Genomic DNA, 26,915 nt, shown 5'->3' with positions numbered 1-26,915 from the left:
ATCCTATATATAAATTATACCTTGTTTGCATTTTTTGTTTTGTTTTTGTAAAGACTGGGTCTCAGCTGGGCGTGGTGCTCACGCCTGTAATCCAAGGACTTTGGAGGCCAAGGCAGGCGGATCACCTGAGGTTGGGAGTTCAAGACCAGCCTGACCAACATGGTGAAACCCTGTCTTGAAAAAAATAAATAAATAAAGACTGGGTCTGTACTAGTGAGCCTCCCACCTTGGCTTCCCAAAGTGTTGGGATTACAGGTATAAACCTAAACCACTGCACCCAGCCTACCTCAAGTTTGTTTGTTTGTTTGTTTGTTTTTTGACGAATCTTACTTTGTCACCAGGCTGAAGTGCAGTGGCACAATGTCAGCCCACTGCAACCTCTGCCTCTTGGGTTCAAGTGATTCTTTTGCCTCAGCCTCCCAAGTAGCTGGGACTACAGGCACCTGCCACCTCACCTGGCTAAGTTTTTGTATATTTAGTAGAGACAGAGTTTCACTGTATTAGCCAGGATGGCCTTGCCTGACCTTGTGATCTGCCCACCTTGGCCTCCCAAAGTGTTGGGATTACAGGTGTGAGCCACCGCGCCTAGGCCTACCTCAAGTGTTTTTTTTTGAGACGGAGTTTCTCGCTCTTGTTACCCAGGCTGGAGTGCAATGGCACGATCTCAGCTCACCGCAACCTCCGCCTCCCGGGTTCAGGCAATTCTCCTGCCCCAGCCTCCTGAGTTGCTGGGATTACAGGCACGCGCCACCATGCCCAGCTAATTTTTTGTATTTTTAGTAGAGATGGGGTTTCACCATGTTGACCAGGATGGTCTCGATCTCTTGACCTCATGATCCACCCGCCTTGGCCTCCCACAGTGCTGGGATTACAGGCTTGAGCCACCATGCCCGGCCCCTCAAGTTTTAAAATGACTATAAACACTGGGCGGTGGCTCACGCCTGTAATCCCAGCACTTTGGGAGACTGAGGCGGGTGGATCACCTGAGTTCAGGAGTTCGAGACCAGCCTGACCAATATGGTGAAACCCCATCTTTGAAAAAAAAAATGACTATAAACACACAAATGTTAATATAATTTGCATTTGGTCCATAGAGTTACCATTTTGGTATGAAAAAGTAGAGTATTATTTCAGCCTTTCAGGAAGTTGATATGTTAGCTTTCTCTAGTGAAATGACAAGAGTTAACATTTTATGAGTGTTTATGAACAACTCATAACTCACTCTTGAGAGAGAGTGTCAGCTGTTTAATCTGAGAGGATCATTTCTCGTTCTGGGCAAGGAGGGAGGATATATTCTTAAAATAGAGAACGGAAGAATAAAACAGATACTTCGTAGCACTCTATTATTTTAAAATCTGTCTTGGCACTTGATCCATAATTGTATAGTGCCATCATCATTAAGGAATGATGTTTTACTGGTGTTTATTAGCTGTATCTTTTTCATTTGGCACAAAGGAAAGGTGTTCTAGACTAGTAAACCATGACTCAATTAGAAGCCAGGATTCTGTCTGCCAAGTTTTGAATCCTGGCTCTATTACATGCCAGCTGGGTACTAGATAAGTTACACAACTTGGGTGAGTTACTTAAACTCCTTAGTTTCTTGGCATGGTGCTGTGGTTCACACCTGTAATCCCAACACTTTGTGAGGCCGAGGCGGGTGGATCACTTGAGGTTAGTAGTTCAAGACCAGCCTAGGCAACATAGCAAAACACCGTTTCTACTAAAAGTACAAAAATTAGCCAGGTGTGGCAACATGTGCCTGTAATCTCCAGCTACTTGGGAGGCTGAGGCACAGGAATTGCTTGCACCTGGGAGGTGGAGGTTGCAGTCAGCTCAGATTGTGCCACTGCACTCTAGCCTGGGTGACAGTGAGACTCTCAGAAACAACAATAAAAATCTCTTTAGTTTCTTTATCTTTAAATGGTAATTATAACAGTTGTTGTGAAGATTAATATCAGATGTTTAGAAAAGTACCTGGCATCTAGTGAGTATAGTATAATTGTGGTATTAGCAGAAAGCAAAGCAAGTAACCTTTTGTTGCATTTTTGATTGACTGGACTGAGTTGGGGAGACTTCAAGGGAGAAGAGAACCACATGACAGAGCAAATCCTGGTTGTAGTCAAGGCTAACTTACTGGTACTTCCTTGTTACTATCATCTTGCTTAAGTGACCTGGACAAAGCAGAGGTGGTGAATGGGAGAATAGAGGTTGTTAAATTAGGATTCTGGTGTAGTGGCCAGCACACTTAATGCTTGTTGTCAGAACCTGGGTTAAACACTGGAAATAGACACTTTTTTTCTGGTTTAAGCATTCAAAATCTAAAATGACCTCAGAAATATATAGTTTGTAAGCTTATTCAAAACTTCCCCACAAATGCCAGTGTTAACATAAAATACAACGAACGGTTAGCTAGCTATACTAGTTAAAACAGTGATCAGGTTACCTATGTAAACATGGTTCTTGCCAGTCCCAGAGAATCAATGCTTCTGTCATTTAGGGTAGAATTAGGGACAATTTGGGTATAGCCTCCAGTTCAGTTTTCCATTTCCTTTCCAACTTCAGACATATATTTTCCATTAAAAAGGAAAGGACAGATTTTGTAAACATTTCTTTAGCACCTTGGAATCCTAGCAGTCAGTCTATTCATGCTGATAGAAGTCCCTGTGACGATGTCCTTTAGTTGAAAGCACAAAAATATAAAAGAGATCTAGAGAGGGCGGGCATTTTATTATTCTTGGATATCCTTTCTCTGTTGAACAAAACTGATGTGACTATTTCTGTCCCATTAGGAGCTCTTGTCCCTGGCAAAGCGAAAACGCAGTGACTCTGAGGAGAAGGAGCCACCTGTGAGTCAGCCTGCAGCGTCGTCAGACTCAGAGACGTCTGACAGTGATGATGAGGTGGGTGTGGAGGGCCTCGGCTTCTGGGACGTTAGATAGTTGAGGGTCCTCGCATTGGTGGCTCTTGTTGGCCTCATTTCCTTAAACTGAGACTTACAACCTAAGAGATAGAAGAATTTATTAGGGAAAGCAAATGGTGTAAGGAAAGCTGTTGAATGTCATGTTCATCTTACTGCTAGTTATCTAATGGGTCCTTCTGCAGGTCGTGTGTAGCCATTCTGTAGCTTTTTTTTTTCAGCCTTATTGCAGAAGTGGTACACTTAGTAATCATCTTTTTTTGTTTTTGAGTCATCTTTTATTTTTTTTGTTTTACTTTGTTCTTGCTGTTGTTTTTTCACATCATAAACTTTTGCTGCAAGAACTAATGAGTCATCTTTTAAATCTCACTTTTATTTGTTTGTTTGTTTTTAATCTCACTTTTGTGTTAGAAAATAAAGCCCGGGTACAGTGGCTCACACCTGTAATCCCAGGACTTTGGAAGGCCTAGGCGACCTGATCACCTAGATCACCTAGGCGACCTAGATCACCTGAGGTGAGGAGTTCAGGATCAGCCTAACATGGTGAAACCCCGTCTCTACTAAAAATACAAAAATTAGCCGGGTGTAGTGGCAGCCACCTGTAATCCCAGCTACTCAGGAGGCTGAGGCAGGAGAATCGCTTGAATCCGGGAGGGGGAGGTTGCAGTGAGCTGAGATTGCACCATTACTCTCCAGCTTGGGCAACAGAGCAAGAATTCGTCTCAAAAAAAAAAAGAAAAAAGAAAATAAATTCTATCAAGGATGCTGTAGTTTAATGGGAAATACTTTAGTGAGAAAAGAATCTTTCTTTGGGGAGATTGATTCAACATCCCTCAGAATGATGGTGCTAAGTTTAAAGGAGGAAAATCTAACTGTTCATTGTCTAGACCAAGGTCACTTTCCCAAATTACCTACCAACAATGCCAGGCCCTAAACCCAGAACCTTAATGGAAGACAGGGATGAGGGGAAAGATATTTGAAACACTTCTGCATGTTTCTCCTTTTATTTTATTTTATTTTATTTTTTTGAGGTGGAGTCTCGCTCTGTCGCCCAGGCCAGAGTGCACTGGCACAGTCTCGGCTCACTGCAACCTCAGACTCCCCACTTCAAGCAATTCTCCTGCCTCAGGCTCCTGAGTAGCTGCAACTACAGGCACGTACCACTATGCCTGGCTAATTTTTGTATTTTAAGTGGAGATGGGGTTTTCTCATATTGGCCAGGCTGGTCTCAAACTTCCAATCTCAGAGACTCTACCCACCTTGGCCTCCCAAACTGCTGGGATCACTGCACCCAGCCTCTGATTTGATTTAAAATATTTTCTTCCCGATAGGAATTCCCTGAAGAGAAGCCAGATGTTATCTTTCAATGTAATTTCTTACCCTGTAGTCTAGGAAATTATTTGTTAACAGTAAAGTAAAAAATGTTTATTTAACATAAGGAAATTGAATTAGCAGGTGAATAGTATTTACCAGGGCCTTGCATGTGCATATTGGGAGTGATTGTCTTCTGATTGACTGTGGTAACAGTCTCTTTTGTTTTTGTTTTGTTTGTTTGTTTGTTTTTTTGAGACTGAGTCTTGCTCTTTTGCCCAGGCTGGAGTGCAGTGGTGCAGTCTCTGCCCATTGGAACCTCCATCTCTTGGGTTCAAGCAATTCTCCTGCGAGTAGCTGAAACTACAGGCATGCACCACCATGCCTGGCTAATTTTTGTATTTTTAGTAGAGACAGGGTTTCACCATGTTGAACAGGCTCGTCTCGAACTCTTGACCTTAGGTGATCTGCCCACCTCAGCCTGCCAAAGTGTTGGGATTACAGGCTTGAGCCACCACGTCCAGCCATGATATTCTCTTAATCTTAAATAATTTAATAGATCTAAAATTGCTTTCTATGGCAAGAAGTAGTGAAAGTGTATTCTTTTGTTTATTTTTAATGGAGGAACTATTAATTTCTCTCAAATTAATAGAAAATCAGTGGGGGTCTATGAAGTAATTTGCTTTTTTGTTTTGTTTTCTGTTTTTTTAAATGCCTAGACAATACAGAAAAACATTGAAATAGTTTTTTCTTCCACTATTTCTGTAGCTACTTTCATTTTTCTTGTTTCAGAAGTCAGCTTCTGTGGTCCACCCTTGCCACTCAATATTCTATTAAGTTTGAGTCTGTGCTGTGCCTGGAATACCCTGTAATGTGTTTGTGGTGTTTGTTATTCCTTAAGATATAAGCAGTAACTGCACTTGAAACACATTCGTTCTCCGTATTTCTGTCATTAAACTTAGGTCAGAGTCCTAACTTTTGCAGTTACTATTGAGATTGCCTTCCTCCTTTTTAGCCAGAGCACTAGAGGAACCCAAAACCTGTGTTGGAGGAGATCCACGTCCATAAAATCTTTTATGGTTTAGGGTTCCCTTTGTTACCTGCAGCTGCTTAATGAAGTAAAAAGCTGCTCATCTTAGAGCACTACCCAATGACTTGTGCACATATTGGAGAAAAAGCTGACAGCAAGCTGTACCCTGCCCAGTAGGAAATGAACCTTTGAGTGACTTTTCCGCTACAGGATTTTTAGCTCCTACTGTTGCCTCCAGGTTCTAGTACTCCTGCCCCTCTCTCAAGAGAGCAGGGTCTATATCATGGCCGTTCAGAAAGATGCTTGGTTTTCAGTTTGTGTCATGTCTCTTTGGCCCAAGATACTAGCTTAGCACAGTGCACCTCAGAGTTAGAGCAAATAGTTCATTATTTTTGACAATTCAGAAAATAACTATTAAAATCTTTGTTAAAAAATTCTTCAACCACTATGTAACTCAGTGTTACTACTGTGAGGTCAAACTTGCTGCTGTAGACATTTTAGATTGGGTAGGGGACTTCTGAGAGATTCTTAGGATATAAAGTTTGAGACAGTGGTTCTTGCTTTTCTTCCTTTTCATAATAATTATTAATACATCTTTCATGGGGAAAATAACACATGCTGAAGTAGTCTGCTATGTCTTCTTATTTCTTGAGCTTTTCTGTCTTTATTGCCTACAAATTAGCCTTTTAGAAATTTGGTCGTTGGCTGGGCATGGTGGCTCACACCTGTGATCCCAACACTTTGGGAGGCTGAAGTGGGTGGATCATGAGGTCAAGAGGTTAAGGCCATCCTGGCCAACATGGTGAAAACTCATCTCTAGTAAAAATACAAAAATTAGCTGGGTGTGGTGGTGGGTGCCTGTAATCCCAGCTACTCAGGAGGTTGAGGCAGGAGAATCACTTGAACCTGGGAGGTGGAGATTGCATTGAGCTGAGATAGCTCCACTGCACTTCAGCCTGGGTGCCAGAGTGCAGTATTATCTCAATAAAAATTTAAAAATAAATAAATTAAATAAAGTGGCACTTCTCCATCAGATGAAGCCCTCCTTGTGCCAGAAGCTGCCCTGGAGTTTTTTCAAACTTGTATATGTCTCTCTTATTGTTTATTATCATTGGTGAGCCATGAATATAGGTAGAAAGAAATATGTTTGTCAACCAGGCACGGTGGCTCATGTCTGTAATCCCAGCACTTTGAGAGGCTGAGGCGGGTGGATCGTGAGGTCAGGAGTTTGAGACCATCATGGCTAACATGTGAAACCATGTCTTTACTAAAAATACCAAAAATTAGTCAGACATGGTGGCACGTGCCTGTAGTTTCAACTACTTGGGAGGCTGGGTAAGGAGAATCGGTTGTACCTGGGAGGCGGAGGTTGCAGTGAGCCGAGATTGTGTCATTGCATTCCAGCCGGGGCAACAGAGCAAGACTCTATTTAAAAAAAATATATATATATATATACATATATATGTGTGTGTATATATATATATGTATATATATATGTTTGTCCCCTCAGATTTGCCAGGACAGAAAATTGGTCAAGAACAACTGAGCTAAAAGATTAATCGGTAATTTGTTTATAAAATCAGAGACGTGGCCGGGTGCGGTGGCTCACGCCTATAATCATAGCAATTTGGTAGGCTCAGGCGGGCGGATTGCCTGAGCACAAGAGTTCAAGACCTGCCTAGGCAACACAGTGAAACCGTCTCTACTAAAATCCAAAAAAAAAAAAAAAAAAAAAAACCAAACAAAATAGTCGGGCATGGAGTCCCGCTCCGTCGCCTAGGCTGGAGTTAAGTGGTGCGATCTCAGCTCACTGCAACCTTCGCCTCCCGAGTTCAAGTGATTCTCCTGCCTCAGCTTCCTGAGTAGCTGGGACTACAAGTGTCTACAACTACGCCCAGCTAATTTTTGTATTTTTAGTAGAGACGGGGTTTCACCATGTTGGCCAGCCTGGTGCTGAACTCCTGAGCTCAGGCAATCTGCCCACCTCGGCCTCCCAAAGTGCTGGTATTACAGGTATGAGCCACCATGCCCGGCCGGACTGATATCATATGTAGTACTTTTTCTGTTGATTTAAAGCCATGACTATAAATGACATTTCTTGTACTGTGAAAAAATGTCTTTCAGAATATCAAGCTGTGTGGTTCTGCTTTTTTTTTTTTTCCCCCTTTTAGTTGCATTTATTTTAAGGCTGAATTTACTCCTGTGCCATAAGTTTTTGTTTCTTCAGTTTCTTCTGGGATATCTTCTTCTGGGCAACGTCCTTTTCTGGTTTAGGAACAATCTGTTCCTTTTCAGTGAGGATCATCTCAATGTGGCAGGGAGAACTCATGTATGGGTTAATTCAACCATGAGCTTTGTAGCTCCGGCGGGGGTGCTTTGTTCACTTGGATATGCTCAATGACCAGAGAATCTACATCTAAACCCTTAAGTTCGGCATTGCTCTCTGCATTTTTAAGCATGTGCAGCAAAAATTCAGCACTCTTTTTGGGCCACCGACCTTGTGTCCAGCCCCACAGCTTGGCCTGGGCACACCTGCCAACTCCACCATTGTAACGTCGGAATGGTACGCACTGTTTCTGTAAAGTGACATCTTTCAGATACTTCGTGGCTTTTCGTATATGGATACCCTGGATGGCCTGGGCAGTTTCATGTGTGTTCTTAAAGTGAACACAAAGATTGGAACCTCTTGATTTGCATGACTTTGTGGGGTTCTCCGGATCAAGTGAATAGTGAACGATTTTCACAGATTACCTCAGGCCGCTTAGGGAAAGAGCGGTACTGCTTTTTGTAGCTTCGTTTCTCTTCTGTTATCCGTCAGAAGTGACCATTTGGCTCGTTTCTTGGTAATCTCTTCTGTAACACTTCCAGTTTACTGCATGTGCTCTGTTGGGTCAGGAAACCAGGGAATGCCATAGAGGTCAGGCTGGAATACCCCGCTTTAGTACTTGAATTTAGTGACAGCTGTTAAGATTGCTCATGAACTTTATTTCGTACATACTTATTCTGTCTTCACTACATACACAAGCAGACAGTAACACTTCATGTATCTAGACACCATTGAGATCTCATTGCAAGAATTTGGAATACTAAGGTGATTTTCCTGGACTAGTTAATTGCTCAAACTTATTTACAAGAAATTCCAGCCAGGTGTGGTGGCTCATGCCTGTAATCTTAGCACTTTGGGAGGCCAAGGTGGGTGGATCACCTGAGGTCAGGAGTTCAAGACCAGCCTGGCCATCATGGTGAAGCCCCATCTTTAAAAAAAAAAAAGAAAAAAGAAAAGAACCTGGAACCAACCCAAATGCCCATCGATGATAGACTGGACAGGGAAAATGTGGCACATATACACCGTGGAATATTATGCAGCCATCAAAAATGATGAGTTCATGTCCTTTGTAGGGACATGGATGAACCTGGAAACCATCATTCTCAGCAAACTGACACAGAGCAGAAAATCAAACACCGCATGTTCTCACTCATAGGCAGGTGTTGAAAAATGAGAACACATGGACACAGGGAGGGGAGCACTACACACTGGGGTCTGTTGGGGGGAAATAGGGAAGGGACAGCGGGGGGTGGGGAGTTGGGGAGAGATAGCATGGGGAGAAATGCCAGATATAGGTGATGGGGAGGAAGGCAGCAAATCACACTGCCACGTGTGTACCTATGCAACAATCTTGCATGTTCTTCACATGTACCCCAAAACCTAAAATGCAATAAAAATAAAAATAAAAAAAAGAAATTACAATAAATTCTACTTAACAGTGTAATGTAGTATTAATTATATTGTGCATTATTTGGTGTCACTTCGTTTCATTTGTGCCCTTGTCTTCATAAATAGACTACAAGTTTTTGTGATTGAGTGCAGGGATTTTCTTTGCTTTCTAGTTAAATGTATGTGATTGATTGCTTGATGATGAAATACAATATTGTCTTTTGTACTTTGTCTGATTAATTACATACTAGAAAAGAAAGAAAGCTAAGCTGTTCTTCATGTGTTCAGGCTGACATTAAATTGCATATACTGCCTCCTGTCACTTGGGATAAAAAAAGATTGCATTTACTCTTCAATGCCTCTGACCCTTTTTTCTTTTTTCTTTTTTTTTTTTTTTTTGGGAAACAGAGTCTTGCTCTGTCACCCAGGCTGGAGTGCAGTGGTGCAATCTTGGTTCACGGCAACCTCTGCCTCCCAAGTAGGAGGCAATTCTTGTGCCTCGGTCTCCCAAGTAGCTGGGATTACAGGCGCATGCAATCACTCTCAGCTATTTTTTTTGTATTTTTAGTAGAGACGGGGCTTCACTGTGTATGCCAGGTCTCGAACTGCTGATCTCAAGTGATCCGCCTACCTTAGCCTCCCAAAGTGCTGATCCTAGCACAGGTGTGAGCCACCGCACTTATCTTCCTCTGACTCTTTTTTATTTTAAAAAAAAACCAGCTAAATCAGGAACTGTGCCCTCTCAAACACATCTCTTTTCTGGCCATTGTCAGTAATTAGAATAATGACTATAGAACCTTCCTTAAAATTATTTTGACTCAGTTCATATGAAAACCTGTAATGTTACGAAGTCTTAGAGATCATCTTAACGTTTTTTTCCCACAGATGAGAGAACAAACTCATGGAAATTCTCATTTTCTTTTTATAAAATAGTACCTCGCAGGTATGTAGAACTTCCTGGTATCTGGTGCTCTAAAACTTTTTTTACTCTGTCTCCTTTTAGTCTTACACTACTTGACCACTGACAGGTGGTCAAGGCAGTTTTATTATTCCTACTTTATAGATAGGGAAACAGTCTCTGGTTAGAGGATTGGGCCCTATCCCAGTTCTTTTGACTTTATTCCAATGTAGTTTGTCAGTAGCCCAGCTGTTATTCTTTTTTTTTTTTTTTTTTTTTTTGAGATAGAGTCTTGCTCTGTCGCCCAGGCTGGAGTACAGTGGCATGATCTTGACTCACTGCAACCTCCGCCTCCCAGGTTCAAGCAGTTCTCCTGCCTCAGCCTCTCAAGTAACTGGGATTACAAGCGCCTGCCACCATGCCCAGCTAATTTTTGTAATTTTGGTAGAGTCAGGGTTTTACCATGTTGGCCAGGCTGGTCTTGAACTCCTGACCTCAAGTGATCCATCTGCCTCAGTCTCCCAAAGTGCTGGGATTACAGGCATCAGCCACCACGGCCAGCCCCAGCTGTTATTCTTGAATCCTACTTACTTAAAGGTATTTTATTTCACTTGTAAATTCTGTTGAGAGTCGCTAGACTGGAATGGTTTCTATGCTGGGACCTGAGACCTAGGAATATGGGTATTCCTTGCCCATTAGAGATAGTTTCCTCTCTGAAATCTTGAAGTTTCCTTACTTCTCGGCCTTCCTTGTGCTCAAAATACTCAGCATCTCAATGGCACCCAGTTCCAGAGCAGCCAGTCCCCACCTTGTGTTTCTTCCCATCTTTCAGCTGAGTGCCTCGAAGGACAGCTGCTTCACATAATAGGGACCTGCTTATTACATTTTGTACACACTCAGCATGACATGGGGGGAATATGGTACTCACTTTCCTTGTTTCACTACATAATTGTTGCCCATTAGAATATCTGTTACATCAGTGAGAGTCAAACTGCCAATCTCTATCATTAGGTAAGAAAACATATTTCATCCAGTCTCTTTTTAACTTTTCTTCATTGCATATTTATAAAATACTTTTCGTCAATGTGTGCAAGAGTCCTAACAATGGATCCTTTCCTTTGCCTGGATGATTTTTGAGCAGTGGTCATTGGGAGGTCCTCTGGCCTCTGTACTTGGAGTTCAGATGCAGACCAGAGGGCACTCTTTTCTCATTCTTGCCTTATGTTTGGTGCATTTGAGGGCATTTTGAAGGTTATACGTAACAGAGCTTACCTTTCAGTAGAACCATAGTTCTCAAAACAAATTAAGAAGTGCCAGGTCATTTCCTCAACTTCCTCCTTGATGGTGAAAGAATGAGAGCATATCTTTAGTTCTTTCCTTTATTCTTTAGACCCCAATTACTACTACATTCTGATGAAATAATTCATTTTCCCTTTGTCTCAAAATCAGGTGTATAAGACTTTTACAGGGATGGGTCAGCCATCTCTGGACTAATAGCTGGATTAAGATATTTCCATGTCAATTCTGCTTGGACTCTGTTCTTGGGAGAAGAGGTACAGAGCACATATTTTAAGTATGTGCTTAGACAAAAAAGCATTCAAAAATCTCTGGTTTACAGGAGTAAATGTGATCTATTCTCTAAGAAAAAAAATCTTTGGGAGATTATTGGGACCTATTTGAGTCTCTTTCTCTGGATTAAATAAGAATAATAACGATACTGGCTCCCAGATTTTAAGTGATCATTTATCTTTGAGTGATGACAATGCAGGTGATTTTAAAAAACTAAAACATAAATTTTAAAAAAGTAAGAGATGTTGGCCAGGGGTGGTGGCTCATGCCTGTAATCCCAGCACTTTGGGAGGCCAAGGTGGGCAGATCACCTGAGGTCAGGAGTTTGAGACCAGCCTGACCAGTATGGTGAAACCCTGTCTCTACTCAAAATAAAAAAAATCAGCTGGGCATGATGGCAGGCGCCTGTAATCCCAGCTACTCGGGAGGCTGAGGCAGGAGAATCGATCAAACCCAGGAGGCGGAGGTTGCAGTGAGCCTAGATCACACCACTGTGCTCCAGCCTGGATGACAATGTAAGACTCCATCTCAAAATATAAAACTAAACAAAAAATAGGCAATGTTTCACAAATTTTCATGTCATCTTTGCACAGGGGCCATGCTAATCTTCTCTGTATTGTTATGTGTTTAGATATATGCTGATAAATAGTGAGCACAGGTGATTTTTTAAAATAAATTTTTACATTACATTAAACTCATTTATTTATTTATTTGAGACAGGCTGTCACTCTGTAGCCCAGGCTGGAGTTCAGTGTCGTGACCTTGGCTTACTGCAGTCTGGACCTCTTGGGCTCAAGCTGCCCTTCTGCCTCAGCCTCCCAAGTAGCTGGGACTATAAGTATTCACCACCATGGCTGGCTAATTTTTGTATTTTTTTGTAGAGACTGGGTTTTGTCATGTTGCCCAGGTAGTCTCAAACCCCTGAGCTCAAGCAATCAGCCCTTCTTGGCCTCCCAAAGTGCTACGATTAAGACGTGAGCCACTGTGCCCAGCCTATTTTAATTTTTTTGTCTGTGTCATGACAGTGGGTGATTTTATTTTTATTTATTTTTATTTAATTATTTTTTTTACATTTAATTTTATTTTTTTAGAGACGGGGTTTCACCGTGGTCTTGATCTCCTGACGTCATGATCCGCCCACCTCAGCCTCCCAAAGTGCTGGGATTATAGGTGTGAGCCTCTGTGCCTGGCCCATTTTTTTTTTTTTTTTAATTAAAAAATAGATTTCATTGGCCGGGCGCGGTGGCTCAAGCCTGTAATCCCAGCACTTTGGGAGGCCGAGGCGGGTGGATCACGAGGTCAAGAGATCGAGACCATCCTGGTCAACATGGTGAAACCCCGTTTCTACTAAAAATACAAAACATTAGCTGGGCATGGTGGTGCGTGCCTGTAATCCCAGCTACTCAGGAGGCTGAGGCAGGCGAATTGCCTGAACCCAGGAGGCAGAGGTTGCAGTGAGCCGAGATCGCGCCATTGCACTCCAGCCTGGGTAACATGAGCGAAACTCCGTCTCAAAAAAAAAAAAATAAAAAAAAAAATAATAAAAAAAATTAGCTGGGCATGGTGGCGCGTGCCTGTAATCCCAGCGACTCAGGAGGCTGAGGCAGGAGAATTGCCTGAACCCAGGAGGCGGAGGTTGCGGTGAGCCGAGGTCGAGCCATTGCACTCCAGCCTGGGTAACATGAGTGAAACTCCGTCTCAAAAAAAAAAAAAAAAAAAATAGATTTCATTCAATAGAGATGGGATCTTGCTATGTTTCCCAGGCTGGTCTCCAACTCCTGTGTTCAAGCAGTCCTCCCACATTGACCTCCCAAAGTGCAGAGATTATAGGTGTGAGCCACCACACGTGGCCTGGTAATTTTTTTCTTTTTCTTGTTTACAAATACTTTTCTTGTTGTGCACTGTAGTGTGATTCTGTAGTAATCACAGGAGGTTGAGGTGGGAATATCACTTGAGCCCAGGAATTTGAATCCAGCTTGGACAATATAGTGAGACCTCATAGCAAAAACGAAAAGAAAATAAAAGGCAAGAAACTTTCCTGTATATTTTAAGGCTTCATATAATGAACATTTATTATTATTAAAATTAGATTTTAAAGGTTAGTTAAAAATAAAATACAGGCTGGGCACAATGGCTTATTATGCCTGTAATCCCAGAATTTTGGGAGGCTGAGGCAGGAGAATTGCTTGAGCTTAGGAGTTTGAGACCAGCCTTGGCACCACAGTGAGACCTCCTCTCTACAAAAAGTTAACAAATTAGCCAGATATGGTGGCATGTGCCTGTAGTCTCAGCTGCTCAGGAGGCTGAAATGGGAGAATCTCTTGAGCCCCACAGTTCAAGGCTGCAATGAGCTATGATCATGCCCCTGCATTCCAACGTGATCAACAGAGCAAGACCCAGTCTCAAAAATAATGAAATGAAATAAAATACAAAGTAAATATACAAGTAGCTGCAGTCTAACTTCCTAGTAATTTAAGATGTATATAAGACATTTTAGGCCGGGCACAGTGGTTCACAGCTATAATCCCAGCACTTTGGGAGGCCGAGGCAGGCAGAGCACCTGAGGTTTGGAGTTCGACACCAGCCTGACCAACATGGAGAAATCCCATCTCTACTAAAAATATAAAATTAGTTGGGCGTGGTGGCTCATGCCTGTAATCCCAGCTACTCGGGAGGCTGAAGCAGGAGAATCGCTTGAACCCGGGAGGCTGAGGTTGCGGTGAGCCAAGGTCTTGCCATTTTACTTCAACCTAGGCAACAAGAACAAAATTCGAAGTCAAAAAAAAAAAAAATTTATGTTTAAAGATAAATTCACCCACATTATTTTAATTCCTTCAAAACCTTGTCAGGGCCGGGCGTGGTGGCTCAAGCCTGTAATCCCAGCACTTTGGGAGGCCGAGGTGGGTGGATCACGAGGTCAAGAGATCGAGACCATCCTGGTCAACATGGTGAAACCCCGTCTCTACTAAAAATACAAAAAATTAGCTGGGCGTGGTGGCGCGTGCCTGTAATCCCAGCTACTCAGGAGGCTGAGGCAGGAGAATTGCCTGAGCCCAGGAGGCGGAGGTTGTGGTGAGCCGAGATCGCGCCATTGTTCTCCAGCCTGGGTAACAAGAGCGAAACTCTGTCTCAAAAAAAAAAAAACAAAAACTTGTCACATACTGAGGTGTTGGTTTTTTGCCTTTGGTGTGATAGACGTGACTGAGTCAGCCTCATGACAGGTAAGGCAGCTTTGCTGTTGGAAGAAAAACACGGTGTTCCCTTCTAACATTCATGTTTAGTTAGGAAAGCCTCTTTTAACTCAAAGCACTTTTATTTTCTTCTAATTTATTCTTGTCTTTTCTCACTACCCCACAAAGAATGAACATTATGGGCTATGAATGAATGACAGTTGCTAAGCTTAGGTTGAGGCAGATTGAAGCAGTTAGAGGGGGGAAGGTTAAGAAAGCCTTGGCTTCCTAGCATCTCCTGAGTTGGATTCACCTGTATGACTTCACATTTAGGTCATTTTACTCTCATAAACACATTTTTTCCCCTAAGGAGTCCAGAATTTGACTCTCTTCCATGTGAGAAACCCAAATCTGAAGGCAAAAATAGACCTGGTCCCTCTGACACACCTGTTCCCTGATAGTCCAACCTTTATGCTCTCAACCTCTTTATATTCCCATTGGGTAGAAGTAGAAAGGGCCAAAACACTGTTTGGAAAAGGTAGGTAATGCCCATTTTCGAAAGCAACCAATAAATGTTGAGTATCTATTATGTGTATAGTTATGTAATATTTTATAACAAGATCCAGTGTAAAAGATGTTTTATATATTATTTACTTGAGTAATATCTGCACTATCAGCATAGAAAGTTGATATATTAGGCCGGGTGTGGTGGCGTAAGCCTGTAATCCCAGCACTTTGGGAGGCTGAGGCGAGTTGGATTGCTTGAGGTCAGGAGTTTGTGACCAGGCTGGCCAACATGGTGAAACCCCGTCTCTACTAAAAATATAAAAAATAGCCAGGCGTGGTGGTGGACACCTGTAATCCCAGCTACTTGGGAGGCTGAGGTAGAAGGATCACTTGAACCTGGGAGGTCAAGGCTGCAGTGAGCTATGATCCTGCTGTTCTGTACTCCAGCTGGGGCGGCAGAATGAGACCCTGGCTCAGAAACAAACAAACAAAAAGATTAAAAATAGGACTCTTTTACAATGTTTTATTAAGGTAAACTAGCAGACTGTCTTTTTTTTTTTTTTTGAGACAGAGTCTTGCTCTGTCACCCAGGCTGGAGTGCAGTGGTGCAGTCTCAGCTCACCACCACCTCCACCTTCCAGATTCAAGCCGTTCTCCTGCCTCAGCCTCCTGAGTAGCTGGGACTACAGGCACATGTCACCACGCTTGGCTGATTTTTGTGTTTTGAGTAGAGATGGGGTTTCACCATGTTGGCCCGGCTGGTCTTGAACTCCTGACCTAGTGATCCACCTGCCTTGGCCTCCCAAAGTACTGGGATTACAGGCATGAGCCACCATGCCTGGCTGTTGTTCTTAAGAATAGTTTATATGGAAAATTTCTAAGTTGGAAACATCTTCAGAACTACCCCTCTACCCAACCCCACCCTCTCAAAAAAAAAAAAAAGACCAAAAGAATTTACTTCTTCTATTTATCTATTGTGAAATAGGTTAATTTCTCATCCTATTATAGAAGAAAGAGACTTTGTGCCTTTGTTGAATATTAGATGTAGAAATATTATGTTAATACTAGACTTAATATTCAGTCTGTGATAATCAAAAGATTATTCTTTATGGTAATTAGAATAAAGTTTCCAAATAAAGTGTTTTTTACCTAAAAGCATTTTAAGCTGACAAAATATCAAAGGAGATAGGGTTTAATGTAACTAAGTAGTCTTTGCAAATTTATAAAGTGACTGTGTTGTCTTTCAGCTTATAATTGAAGTTCTTAAAGATAGTTTTTTGGCCTTGAGGTAGTTAACTGTATTGCTTGCCTGTTTGATGATACAAATTACATGTTCCTTACGTTTAGATATCTGAGATTTCCTATTTATGATCCAGTTTAAACGTTATATTACTGGATAATGCATGCCAATGTTTTAAAAAGGATATGCACATATATTTAATAATGTACATTACTTTCTGCCTCTCTGGAGTTAGTGCCAGTGCTGCCATTCATGCCAAAGAATGCCCTTCCTTCTTTCTTTCGGTGCTTTCTGCAGTTTTCTCCTGGGCGCAAGCTACATTTCCTGCCTTCTGAGACCCATTCCAGAACTAAACCATTCTCTGTACTGAAACCCGGAATACCAACCATTAACAACTACTGCCATCTCTGCCACATAAAACATCAGAAGATGCTTTTTGACTTGCCATAAAGTTGCTATCTTTTCTGTTTTCTATTGGTGATAAAACATACATGAGCTGGGTGCAGTGATGCGTGCCTGTAGTTCCATATGCTCAGGAGGCTCAGGTGAGAGGATCACTTGAGCCCAGGAGTTTGAGGCCAACCTAGGCAACGTAGCAAGAATCTGTCTGAAAAAAAAGAGAAAAAAGTAATTAAATTATATGTTTATTACGTAACTTTTCTCCTGTTTCTAAGACATTCCATACCAGAAGTTCTAAAGTTTTAACCAAGTTTTCAAAAATGTAGGCTGGAGCCAGGCACAGTGGCTCTCACCTGTCATCCCAGCACTTTGGGAGGCCAAGGCAGACAGATTGCTTGAACTCAGGAGTTTAAGACCAGCCCAGGCAACATGGTGAAACCCCGTCTCGACAAAAAATACAAAGATTAGTCGGATATGGTGGTACATGCCTATCATCCCAGTTACTTGGGAGGCTGAGGCAGGAGGATGGCTTGATCTTGGCGGTCCAGGCTGCCGTGAGCCCGAGATCGCGTCACTGCACTCTAGGCTGGGCACAGTGGCTAACATCTGTATTCCCAGCACATTGGAAGGCCAAGACAGGAGGAAAACCTGAGCTCAGGAGTTCAAGACCAGCCTGGGCAACATAGTGAAACCCCATTTCTACAACAAAAAAACCCCAAATTAGCTGGGCATGGTGGCGCATACCTGTAGTCCCAACAACTCCAGAGGCTGAAGTGGGAGGAATGCTTAAGCCTGGGAAGCAGAGGTTGCAGTGAACCAAGATTGTGCCACTGCACTCTAACCTGGACAACAGAGTGAGACCCTGTTTCAAAAAAAAAAAAAAAAAAAAAAAAAAAAAAAAAAAAAAAAAAAAAAACTTTTTAAAAATCTGTTTTTTTTTTTTTTTTATGTTAATTGTATTTGTTTTGGATTCAAAGATGAATGCCAGAGACTCTTAACTCTTGAGTCTTCCAGCTTTTCCTAGTAAAGTCCCTATTCCTATTTCAGTTTTTTTTTTCTTTTCTCCTTATAGTGGACATTTGGGAGCAATAAAAATAAGAAGAAAGGAAAAGCCAGAAAAATAGAGAAGAAAGGAACGATGAAGAAACAGGCCAACAAAACTGCCTCCTCAGGCAGTTCAGACAAAGACAGTTCAGCTGAGAGCTCAGCCCCTGAGGAAGGTGAGCTGAGCAGCCCAGACCTGGAAGGTCAACTCCTACTCTTGTCAGCTTGAAGGTGCAAAGGCAGAAGTGGGGAGGAAGGGGGGTACCTGCATTTAGCATGACCTCTGTCTTTAGAGCAGTGGTTCTTAACTTTTTCCATGGTCATGGATGCTTTGAGAATCTGAATGATGCAAGAAAAATGTATGCAATTCCAAAAGGTTGGTGAGAGCCCTGAAACCTATCCCTGGAACCCACGAGGATTCCTGCATGGTCTTGAATACCCTGAATGCCTTCTCCTTTTTTTTCTTGCTTATGCATAGTCTGACTGGGAAGGGAAATCTTGGTACAAAACTCAGTAGAAAATGTTATTTTTTTGGAAGCCAATTCCAGAATTTTTTAGCACTAGTTTGAAAAGTGAACTTGGGCTAAGTGCAGTGGCTCATGGCTGTAATCTCAACACTTTGGGAGGCCAGGGTGGGAGGGTCACTTCAGCCCAGGAGTTCAGGACCAGCCTGGGTAACTTAGTGAGATCCCATCTCTACAAGAATGTTGTGGTACACTCTTGTGGTCCCAACTGCTCCGGAAGCTGAGGTGGGAGGATCGCTTGAGCCTAGGAGTCTGTGAGCTATGATCACACCACTGTACTTCAGCCTAAGTGACAGAGCAAGACCCTGTCTCAACAACAAAAAAAAGTAGGAAAGAAAAGAAAAGAAAAATGCAAGGACACTGGGAAAGAAAATGAAAGTGAACTTGTTCCGGGACTAGAATGATAACCTATAAATTATTTAAAAATTTAAAAATGTTTTCTAAAATAATGTTTATATACAAGCTGGCTTTATAAAATTGGCCTAACCTGGTTTTGAGCACGTGCCTATGAATGTTAGCTCAAACTGAGTCAAGTACAGTTCCTGTTAAATTGCTGACTTAGCTCAGTACTCATTGTACTCACATATTTTTTCCATGCCAACATTTGTCCTATTAAGATCCACTGTTATTAGAAATTCACTAATCAGATTTTAATGATTCATTAAAATGTTTTTTTTTTTTTTTTTACTTTTTATTTATTTATTTTCGAGACAGAGTTTTGCTGTTGTTGCCCAGGCTACAGTGCAATGACATGACCTTGGCTCACTGCAACTTCCGCCTCCTAGGGCTAAAGCAATTCTGCATCGGTCTCCCAAGTAGCTGGGATTACAGGCGTCCACCACCGCAGCCAGCTAATGTTTTGTATTTTTTTTTTTTTTGAGACGGAGTTTCACTCATGTTACCCAGGCTAGAGTGCAATGGCGCGATCTCGGCTCACCGCAACCTCCGCCTCCTGAGTTCAGGCAATTCTCCTGCCTCAGCCTCCTGAGTAGCTGGGATTACAGGCACGCACCACCATGCCCAGCTAATTTTTTGTATTTTTAGTAGAGACGGGGTTTCACCATGTTGACCAGGATGGTCTCGATCTCTTGACCTCGTGATCCACCCGCCTCGGCCTCCCAAAGTGCTGGGATTACAGGCTTGAGCCACCACGCCCGGCCATGTTTTGTATTTTTAATAGAGATGGGGTTTCATCATGTTAGCCAGGTTGGTCTTGAACTCCTGACCTCAGGTGGTCTACCCACCTTGTCCTCCCATGGTGCTGGGATTACAGGTAGGAGCTACTGCACCTGACCATAATTTTTTTTTTAATGCCAGCTAATAAATGAAAAAAATTACAGGGTTAGAAAAATCACCACTTTTCTTTCTTTCTTTCTTTCTTTCTTTTTCTGAGATGGAGTATCGCCCTGTCATCCAGGCTGGAGTGCAATGGCACGATCTCGGCTCACTACAACCTCTGCCTCCCAGGTTCAAGTGATTCTCCTGCCTCAGCCTCCCAAGTAGCTGGGGGACTACAGGCATCCACCACGACACCTAGCTAATTTTGTATTTTTAGTAAAGACGGATTTTCACCATATTGGCCAGGCTACTCTCAAACTCCTGACCTTGTGATCCATCTATCTTGTCCTCTCCAAGTGCTGGGATTACAGGTATGAGTCACTGTCCTCGGCCACCTCTTTTCAATCATAGTGATAAAGTTGATTTACTCAAGAATCCTCAATGATTGTTAAAACCACTGGTTGAGAATTCATTGGAAAACAATATTTTATAATCTTAAACTTTCTCCCTATAAATACTGTTATACAAAGAGGAAAAGGTGCCTTTACAAAGGGAAAATCTGGAAGACACCACCTTAACCAAGTAATCCAAATTAAAATAGTGGGACAAACATATTAGTTAAGGCGTCCTGATGTGATAACGTTGAAAAGGACACAATCACTTACGTAGTATTCTTGCCAAAAATGCATAACCTGAATTGTTTCTTAACAAATTAACCAAACCAAATGTGGTGGACTTGATAACTGTTGCTGTTTCAACTTAAATTAACTAAAAATTAATGTTTAAAATATAGTTTTTCAGTTGCACTAGCCACATTTCAGTTTGTGAATGCTTATATGTTGTGGCTGCTATTCAGAATAGAGAATATTTTTATCATCACCTCACAAAATTCTACTAGACAATTTTTTGGGCTTATACTCTTCAAAAATTCAATGTACCAACAAATGGATAAATATAATATATATGTGTCCCATGGAATATTACTCAGCCATAAAACGGAATGAAATAATGGCCTTTGCAGCAACTTGAGTGGAGCTGGAGGCCATTTTTCTAAGTGAAATAACTCAGGAATGGAAAACAAAGTATTGTATGTTCTCATGTGTAAGTGGTGGTTAAGCCATGAGGATGCAAAGTCATAGAATGATATAATGGGGCCAGGTGTGGTGGCTCATGCCTATAGTCCCGGCATTTTGGGAGGCTGAAGTGATTGGATCACCTGAGGTCAGGAGTTCAAGACCAGCCTCACCAACATGGAGAAACCCCGTCTTTATTAAAAAAACAAAATTTTCCAGGCATGGTGGCACATGCCTGTAATCCCAGCTTCTTGGGAGGCTGAGGCAGGAGAATCACTTGAACTTGGGAGGCAGACATTGCGGTGATCCGAGATCATGCCATTGCACTCCAGCCTGGGCAATAAGAGCAAAACTCCATCTCAAAAACTAAAAAGAGAGAGAAACTGTCCTCTTTAGGGGTGAAGGGCCATAATCTTTGCAACTACTTTTAATTCAGCAACATAAATAATAAACGTAAATACATTATTTTTTATATGTGCAGAGAAAGTAAATTGGCATTGGTGGGTAAATCTTAAGGAAAGGATTTATAGGAGTCAAATTATTCTTGCAACTTTCCTGCAGGCTTACAATTTTGTCAAAATAAAAAAAAAAAGCATTAAAATAAACTGGGAGGCTGGACGCCGTGGCTTATGCCTGTAATCCCAGTACTTTGAGAGGTTGAGGTGGGCAGATTACCTGAGGTCAGGAGTTTGATACCAGCCTGACCAACATGGTGAAACCCCATCTTTACTAAGAGTACAAAATTAGCTGGGCGTGGTGGCACATGCCTATAAACCTAGCTACTTGGGAGACTGAGGCAAGAAAATCGATTGAACCCGGGAGGCAGAGGTTGCAGTGAGCCAAGATTGCGCCACTGCATTCAAGCCTGGCTACAGCAAGATTGCAGCTCAAAAAATAATAAATAAATAAATAAATAAGCTGGGGCCAGGTGTGGTGGCTCATGCCTATAATCCCAGCACTTTGGGAGGCCAACACAGAAGGATTGTTTGAGCCCAAGAGTTCTAGACCAGCCTGGGCAACAAAGTGAGACCCTAGTTCTATTTGAAAAGTAAAAATAAATAGGCTGGGTGCGGTGGCTTACACCTGTAATCTCAGCACTGGGAGGCCAAGGTGGGCAGATCACCTGAGGTCGGGAATTCGAGACCAGCATGACCAATATGGCAAAACCCTGTCTCTAATAAAAATACGAAATTAGCCGGATTACACCTGTAATCCCAGCTCCTTGGGAGGCTGAGGCAGGAGAATCACTTGAACCGGGGAGGCAGAGGTTGCAGTGAGCCGAGATTGTGCCATTGTACTCCAGCCTGGGCAACAAAAGCAAAACTTCGTCTCAAAAAAGAAGTAAAAATAAGTAAAATAACAAACTAATTTCTTGTTCTAGACTAAAGAAGGGTGCTGTTGGCTGGGCACGGTGGCTCACGCCTATAATCTCAACACTTTGGGAGACTGGGGCGGGCCCATCACAAGGTCAGGAGATTGAGACCATCCTGGCCAACGTGGTGAAAACCCCCTCTCTACTAAAATACAAAAAATTAGCTGGGCATAGTGGTGCACACCTGTGGTCCCAGCTACTTGGGAGGCTGAGGCAGGGGAATCGCTTGAATCCAGGCAGCGGAGGTTGCCGTGAGCCGAGATTACGCCACTGCACTCCAGTTTGGCAACAGGGCAAGACTCTGTCTCAAAAAAAAAAAAAAATAGAGAAGGGTGATGTCACCACTGTGGAGCCACTTGTGGCCTGTCTTCTGTAGCATAGTGTAATCTCATGTTTGGGCCTTTGTTGCAGGTGAAGTGTCAGATTCTGACAGCAACAGCTCCTCTTCCAGTTCAGATTCAGACTCTTCCTCAGAAGATGAAGAATTCCATGATGGCTATGGAGAAGACCTCATGGGAGATGAGGAAGACAGGGCCCGTCTGGAACAGATGACAGAGAAAGAGAGAGAGCAAGAACTGTTCAATCGCATAGAGAAGAGGGAGGTGTTGAAAAGAAGGTAAGGTTGAGTCCTCGTTGCCCCCGCTTCCGCCCCTGCCTTTTCTGTTCATTTCTTTTTTATTTTTATTTATTTTTTTATTTAAAGGTGGGGTTTCACCGTGATGGCCAGGCTGGTCTTGAACTCCTGGCCTCAGGTGATCCACCCATCTCGGCCTCCCAAAGTGCTAGGATTACAGGTGTGAGCCATAGCGCCTGGCTCTGTTCATTTCTTATGTCATACTTCCTTTGTCGTTGACACCTGACCTACATATGGGGTCTGGCATTTGGAATTGATTATTAACATGATGAGAAGCAAATGATGTATTAAATTTCATTCATTGTTTACTCAGTGCCATTGGCTTTATTTAGTAATATATGTCATTCAGAAGGTTTTATTCATAAGACATCATATATGTGCATTATGTAATCTTCACAACAGCTCTGTGAAGTTGGTTATACCATGTTACAGAGGTAGAAGCTTAGGCTTAGAGACATTAGGTAACTAAAGAGTAAGTTGCATGAAGGGACAGACTTAGTCCTGTTCGCTCCTCTATTCCTGGTGCCTAGAACAGTGCCTGGCCCAGAGATATGCACTAAATACTCATTGAGTAAAAGAATGAAGAAACTTGTCCAAGGTCATCTAGCTGGCAAGTGGTAGTACTGTATTTCAAACCTGGGACCATCTGACACCATAAAACACACTGTGGCCACATCCTCTCCTTCCTCACATTTCCTATTATTTTACCTATTCTGTAACACAAACACTACAAGCAGCATTCTAAAGGGATTACACACTTTGGGAGGCCCAGACAGGTGGATCGCCTGAGGTCAGGAGTTCCAGACTAGCCTGGCCAACATGGCAAAACCCTGTCTCTACTAAAAATACAAAAAAATGGCCGGGCGCGGTGGCTCAAGCCTGTAATCCCAGCACTTTGGGAGGCCGAGGCGGGTGGATCACGAGGTCAAGAGATCGAGACCATCCTGGTCAACATGGTGAAACCCCGTCTCTACTAAAAATACAAAAAATTAGCTGGGCATGGTGGTGCGTGCCTGTAATCTCAGCTACTCAGGAGGCTGAGGCAGGAGAATTGCCTGAACCCAGGAGGCAGAGGTTGCAGTGAGCCGAGATCGTGCCATTGCACTCCAGCCTGGGTAACATGAGTGAAACTCCGTCTCAAAAAAAAAAAAAAAAAAATTAGCTGGACTTGGTGCTGCACACTGGTAGTCCCAGCTACTCAGGAGGCTGAGGCAGGTGAATTGCTTGAACCCAGGAAGCAGAGGTTGCAGTGAGCCAAGATTATGCTGCGGGACTCCAGTCTGGGTGACAGAGTGAGACTTCGTCTCTAAATAAATAAATAAATGCAGGGAATTACAGTCTGGACACAGTGGCTCACACCTATAATACCAGCACTTTGGGAGTCTAAGGTGGGTGGATCGCTTGATTCCAGGAATTCAAGACCAACCATGGCAAAACCCTGTCTCCTCTAAAAAATAGGCATGGTGGCCCATGCCTATAGTCCCAGGTACTTGGGAGGCTGAGTCAGCAGGAGGAACATTTGAGCCCGGAATGTGGAGTTTGTAATGAGCTGAGATTGTGCCACTGTACTCCAGCCTGGGTGACAGAGTGAGATCCTATGTCAAAAAAAAAGAGAGGGGAATTACAGAGATTGTTTTTGCCTTGATAAAGATCAGTGCATGATTTGATTTCTACTGAGTAAAAAGTGAAGGTAATCATAAGATTACCTTGGTTTTAGAACAGGAATCCAGTAATGATTGAGAGTAACATGGGAACACAACAAATAATACGTAAAAATTAAAGGAAGAAATGGTGTTTAAAGCTTTATATTTACAGATTGGCTTCAAATTTTTCAAGCTCCCAGGTTGAAATAATTTTCCAAACTTTACATTTGGAGCCCTGTCTTCACAGGATTCAAGACTTGGAATTTCTCCCGATTATGTATAAGTTAGGTATCTGACTGTCCTCCAGCATAGTTTTTCTATTTTATTTTTTTAAAGTCAAATGTTAAATTGCTTTTTGATATTTACAAGCTGCTTCAGTTTTTTTGAACTTTTGCCATATTTTAAATGGAAAACTTTTTTTTTTTTTTTTTGAGACTGATTTTCACTCAAGTTACCCAGGCTGGAGTGCAATGGCACGATCTCGGCTCACCGCAACCTCCGCCTCCTGGGTTCAGGCAATTCTCCTGCCTCAGCCTCCTGAGTAGCTGGGATTACAGGCACACACCACCATGCCCAGCTAATTTTTTGTATTTTTAGTAGAGACGGGGTTTCACCATGTTGACCAGGATGGTCTCGATCTCTTGACCTCGTGATCCACCCGCCTCGGCCTCCCAAAGTGCTGGGATTACAGGCTTGAGCCACCGCGCCCGGCCTTAAATGGAAAACTTTTAAATATGGCAATAGTGCTTCCTTGTCTCCTAACAGAATTTCAAGGTAAAAATAAACTTGGCTTTTGTCTTGGGAAATAAAATAGCCCTCAGAATGAGGATCCTACCTATTTAATCTCATGAAAGGAAAATAGAAGCATTTTCTTTGGCAGCAGTTAGTTTCTTTTCATCTGGGAGTCTTGTTTGTCCCTTCTAGAGACCATATTAAGTATGGTTAGTTATCCTGGAGAAGAATGTTTGGCTTTCAGACAGCAGCAAGCAATAGACATTTGGTTTTTGTTTTGTTTTCCTTTTTGAGAAGGTCTTTTGCTCTTGTTGCCCAGGCTGGAGTGCAATGGTGAGATCTCGGCTCACTGTAACCTCCACCTCCCAGGTTCAAGCAATTCTCCTGCCTCAGCCTCCTGAGTAGCTGGGATAACAGGTACCCGCCACCATGCCGAGCTAATCTTTGTATTTTTAGTAGAGATGGGGTTTCACCATGTTGGCCAGGCTGGCCTGGAACTCTTGACCTCAGGTGATCCACCCGCCTTGGCCTTCCAAAGTCCTGGGATTACAGGTGTGAGTCACCGGGCCTGGCCCTTTTTTTTTTTCTAGAGAGGGATTTTTGCCACGTTGCCTATGCTGGTCTTGGAACTTCTGGCCTCAAGCAATTCATTCACCTCGGCTTCCCAAAATGCTGGGGATACGTTGAACCACCACCCTCTGCTTCAGTGACTTTTTTAGTGACTATAAGAATGATTTAATGGCCGGGCGCGGTGGCTCAAGCCTGTAATCCCAGCACTGTGGGAGGCCGAGGCGGGTGGATACGAGGTCAAGAGATTGAGACCATCCTGGTCAACATGGTGAGACCCCGTCTCTACTAAAAATACAAAAAATTAGCTGGGCATGGTGGCGCGTACCTGTAATCCCAGCGACTCAGGAGGCTGGGGCAAGAGAATTGCCTGAACCCGGGAGGCGGAGGTTGCGGTGAGCCGAGGTCGCGCCATTGCACTCCAGCCTGGGTAACAAGAGAGCGAAACTCCGTCTCAAAAAAAAAAAAAAAATGATTTAGTGTCCTGGTTATTAAGACAGTGGTTCAGAGCCATCATAGAAAATTGGTATTTTTGTAGTTCATTTGTTTAGCTTCAGGGCAGTGCAATGTGGCAACTCAGAAATTTCCTGCATCTTTTTTTTTTTTTTTTTTTTTTAAACCTTCTCTTACTCTGTCATCAGACTGGAGTACAGTGGTGCGATCTCAGCGCACTACAACCTCCACCTCCTGGGTTCAAGCAGTTCCCCTGCCTCAGCCGCCCGAGTAGCTGGGACTCCAGGCACGTGCCACCACGCTTGATTTTTTTTGTGTTTTAGTAGAGACGGGGTTTCACCATGTTGGCCAGGTTGTCTCGATCTCCTGACCTCGTAATTCGCCTGCCTTGGCCTCCCAAAGTGTTGGGATTAGAGGTATGAGCCACCGCGCCTACCCCTGTATCTTTTTTTTTTTACTTTAAAACGTCTTAATACAGATCGCATTTAATCTTCATGGTCTTTTTTAGGTAAGCACCATTAGCATCCTGTTCTCTAGCCAGCAGCATCAGTAGTGAGTTGTCATTTTCAGTTGTTAGATTATTCATGGGGGCAGGCAGCATAAAAGATAGCCTGGTTGTAGAAAGGGCACTGACATTGTTATCAGAAGGTCTGGGTTCAAGTCAGATTGGCTGGCAGGGTGATCAGAGTTAAGCCAGTTTCTCTCTTTCTGCCTCAGCTTCCTCAGGGGTTGTTGTAAACCTCAGTTGAGATGATATACATAAGAACATTATGTAAATGTTAACTATCACTAACTCTAAAAAATAACTTTGATTTTTTTTTTTTTTTTTTTTTTTTTTT

General features: G+C 42.7%; 1 protein-coding gene, 1 non-coding gene and 1 pseudogene across 2 annotated transcripts in view; 1 reads left to right on the top strand and 2 right to left on the bottom strand.

The window, feature by feature from the left end:
• The window catches only part of RTF1 (RTF1 homolog, Paf1/RNA polymerase II complex component), a 71,903-nt gene that overhangs the window by 22,280 nt on the left and 22,708 nt on the right, over positions 1–26,915 (top strand). Inside the window, exons 2-4 of the mRNA XM_032251249.1 lie at positions 2,790–2,900; positions 17,829–17,976; positions 22,459–22,663. Coding sequence (XP_032107140.1) covers positions 2,790–2,900; positions 17,829–17,976; positions 22,459–22,663 — 464 coding nt within the window. The remainder of the gene's footprint in view (positions 1–2,789; positions 2,901–17,828; positions 17,977–22,458; positions 22,664–26,915) is intronic.
• Positions 7,422–8,005, bottom strand: LOC116532126 (annotated as a pseudogene).
• Positions 11,989–12,094, bottom strand: LOC116532187. Its single transcript, XR_004260751.1, has one exon. It is a non-coding gene; the product is annotated as a U6 spliceosomal RNA (small nuclear RNA).

Source organism: Sapajus apella, unplaced genomic scaffold (assembly GCF_009761245.1).
Source record: "Sapajus apella isolate SASKATOON/1434 unplaced genomic scaffold, GSC_monkey_1.0 scaffold74, whole genome shotgun sequence".
In the NCBI taxonomy this organism is placed as follows: Eukaryota; Metazoa; Chordata; class Mammalia; order Primates; family Cebidae; genus Sapajus; species Sapajus apella.
This window is presented reverse-complemented; position numbering and strand designations above follow the sequence as displayed.